This window comes from Pseudorasbora parva, chromosome 4, assembly GCF_024679245.1.
Source record: "Pseudorasbora parva isolate DD20220531a chromosome 4, ASM2467924v1, whole genome shotgun sequence".
Classification (NCBI taxonomy): Eukaryota; Metazoa; Chordata; class Actinopteri; order Cypriniformes; family Gobionidae; genus Pseudorasbora; species Pseudorasbora parva.
This window is the reverse complement of record NC_090175.1, coordinates 33,293,508-33,301,278: the sequence shown is the minus strand read 5'-3', so window position 1 is coordinate 33,301,278 and position 7,771 is coordinate 33,293,508. Positions and strand designations below refer to the sequence as shown.

At 37.1% G+C, this 7,771-nt stretch overlaps 1 protein-coding gene across 1 annotated transcript; it reads right to left on the bottom strand.

The window, feature by feature from the left end:
- Positions 1-1,092: 1,092 nt before the first annotated feature.
- Positions 1,093-6,200, bottom strand: LOC137074030 (protocadherin-8-like). The gene is made up of 3 exons (XM_067442729.1): positions 3,647-6,200; positions 3,356-3,557; positions 1,093-1,876 (listed from the first exon to the last, which is right to left on the bottom strand). The coding sequence occupies exons 1-3, from the start codon at positions 6,086-6,088 to the stop codon at positions 1,539-1,541; spliced, it is 2,982 nt and encodes a 993-aa protein (XP_067298830.1). The 5' UTR covers positions 6,089-6,200; the 3' UTR covers positions 1,093-1,538.
- Positions 6,201-7,771: the final 1,571 nt, after the last annotated feature.

Here is a 7,771-nt window from a genome sequence, read left to right as displayed (position 1 = left end):
AAAGGTTACAAAACCATCTCTAAAAGTCTGGGTGTTTGTTAGAGAAATTGTCTACAAATGGAGAACGTTTGGTACTGTTGCTTCTCTCCCAAGGAGTGGCCGTCCACCAAGAATGACAACAAGAGCTGATAATAATTAAATACTCAAAATACTCAGAGAGGTAAAAAAAGAACCCTAGAGTGTCTGCTGAAGACTTACAGAAATCACTGGCACAGTCCAATATCTCTGTGCATACATTGACTATATGTAAAACACTGCAAGAATGATGTTCATGGGAGGCCTCCACGGAGGAAGCCATTGCTGTCTAAAAAAAACATTGATGCACGCTTAATGTTCGCAAATAAGCACTTGACAGTACACAGAACTTCTGGCAAAATATTTTGTGGACTGATGAAACGAAAGTTGAACTGTTTGGGAGGAACACAACGTCATGTGTGGAGGAAAAATGGAACAGCTCACCAACATCAACACATCCCCACCGTGAAGCATGGTGGAGGGGGCATCATGGTTTGGGGCTGTTTTACTGCCTCAGGGCCTGGATTATTAGAATGTGATACATTGTCACAGGCATATCAGACACCATGTTCAGTGATCTGGAAATTCGCCATGCACATTACCGATGCCTTACATTACAGACTAATACAAATATTATTACAAATAAGCAGTACACGTCTTTGGAATATAAGTAAAAGACATTCAGCTAATGCACATTTTAAACATTTTTTCTAGCCTTAAAATTGAATTCCCTACTGTAAATTCAAGACAAATTAATAAATAAAATGAGACATTTAATGCAGATCAAACATGTTTTACAGTTTATTTTATTTACAGTACAGGCATAATATACAAATATATATATATATATATATATATATATATATATATATATATATATATATATATATATATACACATATATATAAACAGATACATTTTGAATTCAGATAAATGATTACTTCATTAACAATAGACATTTTGAATTATGAAAAACAAATCTACACTGTAAAAAAAATATTTCAAAAATAAGCTACCTGGTTGCCTTAAAATTTAAAGTTCATTGAAATAAATTTTGTGTAGATAATACAATGAACATTTTTCAGAATCGACAACCTTTATTCAAATATTATTAAAAGATTTTGTAAACATATTGGGTAACTGTTTTATTTGTGAAGACGCAGTGAAACATGCCAAAATTTAGCTATTTTCATGACCTTCAATGTATCAACTACATTTTTTTATTTCAATTAAATGAAACTTTTAAGGCAACCAGGTTACTTACTTTTTTAAGCTAACCAATAATATATTTTTTACAGTGCTTTTAAAATCAAGTAGCCAATATAATTTTAGCCATCTTTTGTTTATTTGTCGGTGGCATTATAAAAAATATACTCAACTTTTTCAAAAGGACTCAACAAAATATTATCTAAGGTCAGCTGACTGTGTAAAAAAAATTTATACAAGAGCAACACACTTTTCACTGCCCACACAATGAACGAATTGCCTGTATACAGCTGTCAGTTATACAGGTTTTGTTAACTTTACACTTCAAGTGTGGAACAGTGTGTTTCTGTTGGTGAATACACTGGGATTGTAATATTGTTCAATGTTGTTTCATGTACTCCGACTTGTTGAGGTGAATTAACTATAGTCATATAATCGTATTCTCTGTGCATTACTTTCTCACAGACATTCTGCAATCCCACTGTTTTTGGAATATGGGCATGGTAGTAGTTTTCCCTCCTGAAAGTGTCTTGTTGGAGTGTATCCATCTTAACAAAGGAATGAGCTAAACTGCTGTTTGTCATGCCAGCAGTTGGACACCAGCAGTCATCTGAATGGCCCAAAATCTTGCACTCGCTTGTGCATGCCCACAGACCTTGATAAACAAAGGAAGATCATTATCAGTAAGTACAAGCAATGTCTATAAAAACAAACATAATGAGAATGTAGAGGTATTAAAAATGCCACTCATACATGTCAGCTGATATTAAAATGAGAAGTACCTCTCATGTTATTTAATATGTCTTTAAGACTTGTTAATTGTTTGAAAAGACGCTTTTTGCCCTTCAAAAAATAACTACATTTGTATATAGTGGCAAAATCAACCTGCAAAAGAGTCACAACATGTGTATCCAAAAAGGAATGCTTAAATAAGTGAGGATATCAGACAGTAAAACATGCAGCGCTGAATCGTCTAACATACGAAAGGAAACTTTCAGGCAGGATGCTACCAAATAAATACTGTGTTCATTTAAGCTTGTGAATTGTCACACAAATTACATTTTGGGAGGCAAAAGCTATTCAATATAAGAATATGAGAATTGGTTATATTACTACTTTTCTAATTGTTCATTTGATTTACACTATTTTTAACCATATCTAAATTTCAAATATTTGGCATTTAATCTCAGAGATGTGCTCTTTTACATAATCCCCAGAACGTTTTCTGTTATATTAAAGGTCAAAAATATCTGAGCAAATATAAAACTGGCTTACTATTGCTCGTAGTGCCCAAAAAAGCATGGAACAATGGTCATTGACCTCTAGCACACCTGCACACTGTACATATATATGAACAATAGGTTATAGGGTTAATTTAAATGAATGAGTTTAGTCTTTTGCCTAGTTTCATAAAATGCATGGAAAACTATGGCTACAAATTATGTGGGGGTTTGGAGTTGGGGGCATCTGACCTCCTAAGGAAGGCTTGATCTCCTAATTTTGGCTACCCACGTGCATTTATTGCATGGAAGAATGTGTTTAAAAAGCTACTGTTGATTTTTAACATTTGCCCTTTTAATGCTGAATTTAAGAATCAAACTGATTGCTAAAAATATCCACAACAACGCTGAGCTTAAGTTGCATTATAATAGTATGCCATGTGCACCTGAACAATGTATAATAAAAAAAAAAATAATAATAATAATAATAAAAAAAAAAAAAAAAAATATATATATATATATATATATATATATATATATATATATATATATATATATATATATATATATATATATATGTGTGTGTGTGTTTGTGTGTGTGTGTGTGTGTGTGTGTGTGTGTGTGTGTGTGTGTGTGTGTGTGTGTGTGTGTGTGTGTGTGTGTGTGTGTGTGTTTTCAATTGAAAATTTTCTATTGACTGATCACATCTACATGGCCAAAATTAATTCACAGAAATTAAATTTGGCCAACTAAAAAATTTAGATGTGATTAGTCTCTAGACAATTTTCAATTAGACCAGACTTTTTTTAAATTCTTTATTTTTAAACAGTGAAGGCCACTGCACAACCTATTCACTGCTTTACAATACATGGACACACACACACATATGGGCGCCACTGATGCTTAGGGTTACCATTTTGAACGTTGTTTTGATGCTCATCTTTTGCCAGTCGATCGCCGCTTATATCTGAATCGCTGTCTTTGAAGTCGCTGTCTCCATTCCCGCTGTCCTTTCCACTGAATTGAGGGTCTCGTGCGGATATACTTGGGATGCCTTTCCAACTTTTAATTAGTTTCATAGCATCTTCACCATAACCAGGTATAGTGAAATAATCCTATTAAAAAAACAATACTTTAGAATATGAACCAGATAATTATCAAACACAGAATTAAAGTGCAAGCCATTGCTTGTAGGTTAACTTACTTCTGATTTGACACCGCGGCTTTTGTCCTCTAGATCAAAGACACACATGCCATCTTCAGAGCTGCGGGAAATGTCACTATCTGTCTGGATAAATCTAGAAAAAGTTGGCTTGTTTGAATAAGGTTGATGGTCAAACATGATGCCATTGTGAATTGGAATCAGTGGGTCGCTGTGATTTCCGTCCGCTTTAACTCTGTCCTCGTTTCTAGAATGGCTGTCACCTTGATCATCCTCCTTTCGTTTATTACAAGAAGTTACAATGAGTATAATAGCTAAAAATAGTAGTGTGCAGCTCCCCGCCAGTACCACAATTATAACGAGTGAATGATCCACTTTCCGAATCTCTTCGCCAGTTCCGTGTCTGGATATATTATGGTCACTGGGAAAAGATCCTGCAACGATCTTGAAATCGATAGTGACTACTGTAGTTAGTGAAGGTCTTCCGTTGTCACTGACACTTACTGTTATTCTCAAGTTATCGTAAACTTTGTAGTTAAGTTCATGATTCAGATACATTTCTCCGGTGGCTCTATTAATGGAAAACACAGGGGACCCATCTGAAATTCTGAACGACAATTCTGCGTTGACACCTTCGTCAGCATCCCTAGCATGTATCTGAGTTATAACATAACCTGAAGGCGTGTTTTGGGGTAGCAGAACCTCGGCAGAACTATTATGTAGGGCAGGCTTTGTGATAGAGGGAGCATTATCATTCTGATCAACTATTTTTAGATTGATGATTGAGTTGCCTTGGAGTTGTGGTGAGCCTCCGTCACTCGCTTCAATATGTAGCTGTAGCTGTTTGAGGATCTCATAGTTGAAACTTTTGAGCGCATAGAGCTCGCCCGTAGAGGGATCTAGAGAGACAAAAGTTGACATTGGAGAGCCTATGACGTAGGTTTCCAGGAGCTTGTAGCTGATTTTGCCGTTTTGCCCTAAGTCGAGGTCTCTGGCGACTACAGTTGTGATATATGCGCCCGGTGCATTGTTCTCCACCAAGGACACTTCATAGACAGGTTGACTAAACACAGGGTTGTTGTCATTTTCATCACTCAACCTTATAGTATATTGCTTAACTGTTCTTAAGGGAGGTGATCCCAGATCTTCGGCAACAACCGTTAAGTTATATTCCGCAATTTTTTCTCTATCAAGTGGAGATGTCGTTACAATCATAAAACTGTCCTCATAGGCTTGCTGGAGTTTGAAGTCATTGTGTCCATAGAGGGCACAGTGAATCTGTCCGTTTGCGCCTGAGTCCCTGTCCGCGGTGCTGATCAGAGCCACAAAGCTTTCTTTAGCAGCAGCCTCTGTGATGTACACTATTTCCTCGGTGACTGAGATCGTAGTGATGTAATGTAGTGGTGTAATGGTGATTTCTGGTGCGTTGTCATTTACATCCTGCACATGAACAACAACTTTACAGATGGATGGGCTCGGATTAGGACCCAAGTCAGATGCCTGTATATCAAACTCATATGTTTTCTTGCTTTCAAAATCAATCGGCCTCTCGAGCGTTAACTGTCCGGATTTTCGGTCAACGTTGAAACGTTGCCGGATCTCCAAAGGCACCTGATTTCCGAACCCATACACAACTTCTCCATTCAAACCCTCGTCTGGATCAACCGCGTTTAAGTCCAAAAGCAAAAAACCCACCGGCGAGTCCTCCAGTATATCAACAGAAAAGTTGTTCCGGTCAAACACGGGGCTATTGTCATTAAAATCTTTTACTTTGACAATGATCTTTGTGGTGCTGGACCTTGATGGATTTCCTCCGTCTGTTGCGGCGAGCTCCAAAACATAGGACGCATGTGTCTCCCTGTCCAGTTCTTTCACCAACACCAACTCCGCATATTTAACCCCATCAGCTCTGCTCAACACGTCAATAGTAAAGTGACTGTTTACAGATATTTGGTAGCTTTGAATGTAGTTCAAACCCACATCCTCGTCCATAGCAACATCTAAAGAAATTCTCGTGCCGAGTGCGGTGTTTTCTGAAATTTCCAAAACGGATTCCTTTCTAGGGAACTGGGGAGCGTGGTCGTTGATGTCCTTTACTTCCACTTCAATATGAATTAATTTAAATTGCTCATTCGAGAGACTGACAACATCGAATGCGATGAGACACTGAACTGCATTCTTACATATTTTTTCTCTGTCTATTCGTTCTCCTACTGATAGCTGTCCGTCTTTTTCTCGGAGTCTAATAAAAGATGCATTGAACTGCTTCATCATTTTGAAATTGGTCTTAGAGTCATCTGAGGGATTTAAGAACATGTCCTTTGCCAAGTTTCCGATGACAGTGGATAAAGCATCCTCTTCATAAGTCTGATATTTCATGGTCGTGCCCACTGCTAAAGTACACAGAAAAGGCAGTGACACAAAGGCGACAGCCACTGTCCACCAATGGCTCAAAACTTGACTGCTAGGAATCCCTCCCATCATGGTTTGTCAAGAAGAATTGCTGTATGTAACTTCAATTGAAGAAAATATTTTAAAGAAAACGGTTGTCAAATAAACATGTTGTTGTCTCTGAAGCCAAGTATAGAAAAGCTGTGTGACAAGCTTTACGCAATGCTCGAGGAAACTGCAGTGGATGAGTGGTTTATAGACCTCTTCATGCAAATGAGATCAAGTGTGACTAATCCCTGCTTTGAAAAAGAGGTCTTTTAAAAGCTCGTTAAGAAATGCAATAAAGCAGAAAAAAATCCACATTTTAGGCAACATGAATTAAAAAATCATTTTACAAAACATTGAAAATCGATTGAATAAAAACTAAACAAATACAATTTATTAAAAAACGAATACCATTTTATCAATCATATACAAGACATATAACCTCAATAATACACCATATGTCCCAAAAAGCTGGAACATTATTTGTAAGAAAAGGCTAATCCAATTCTCTTCTCAATATGCTTGATCCGTTGCGGCACCCTTATTCTTTCTTGTTTTCCATATGGCCAGTTTTGTTGTCCCCATTAAAGATAATTCAATAAACACAGCTACTCGCCTTCTTAAAAAAAGTTAATTAAAAAAATCTATAGGCTACTTCAGTCTATATGATTAGCCTATATGATTATTTTGATTATTTATCTGAAATTATGCCGTAAACCCCTGAAACCAAGTTTCAAAAAGACCAAGACTTGACGAGATGTTTCAACAGCAACAGTTGTGTCGTGCCCTTTTCCCTTCTGGAATCTAGCATGCTGTAGGCAATCAGGTGAAAAAAAAAAGAAAAAAGGAGGGGGATGTATAAATAGAATGTATTTTCGATTAGGATTTATTTAAAGCATCAGGATATTTAAAGGGCTATGATTATATCAAATGCTTATGAACCCCATAGATTAGCGGGATATCCCAAATGCGATGTCAATGTCTGTTTTATTCTGCAATGGCAGCCGGAGGGAGATGCGAAGTCTCGGGAGCTCTCCTGTCTGCATTTGGATTGAACACAATAAGGGCAGCGCCATATGCGTGTCGCCTCCACAGGACAGAATTACGGTCGTAACTCTTTTGAGTAAATTAAGCTAGCCATTGAATTGCCCCTGACGAATTGATGCCCCTATTAAAACGCGTTTAGGGAGCCACCGAGATCGCCACGGCTATTTAAGAGATTTTCTGTTGTTTCCCATTCACTGGACAACACTTAACGGAGCCACAATGAAACAGTTGGAATCCATCTGTCACCATTGCGCTCGAGACAATATGCAGAAAAAAAATTGTGGCAATATTTTTTTCTTTTCCACGTTCTCTTATAAGATACCAATAAGGTCTAATGAGAAAGTTACATACCAATTATATTAATTTGATACTGATCATATCGAGATTGATAAAGTTTACTTTACAGGCTAACTGATATAAAGCCTATCCTAAGTAGGCCTATAGCCTACTTTCAAGTCAAGTCACCTTTATTTTTATAGCGTCAAATAGAGCCTACGATAGAAATTGTTTATTAAAAGAAGCTTCACAATAATAAACAGGAAAGTAATAGAAACAACCCATTGCCAACTTCAGACTTGAGACAAGTTCAAATTCTGCTGTAAAGCAGCAGCGAGTCTTCAGCTCAGTTCCAGGCCTATCCCATGTCGGCGCCTATATCCAAGATAGGATCAGATTGGTCTTAAT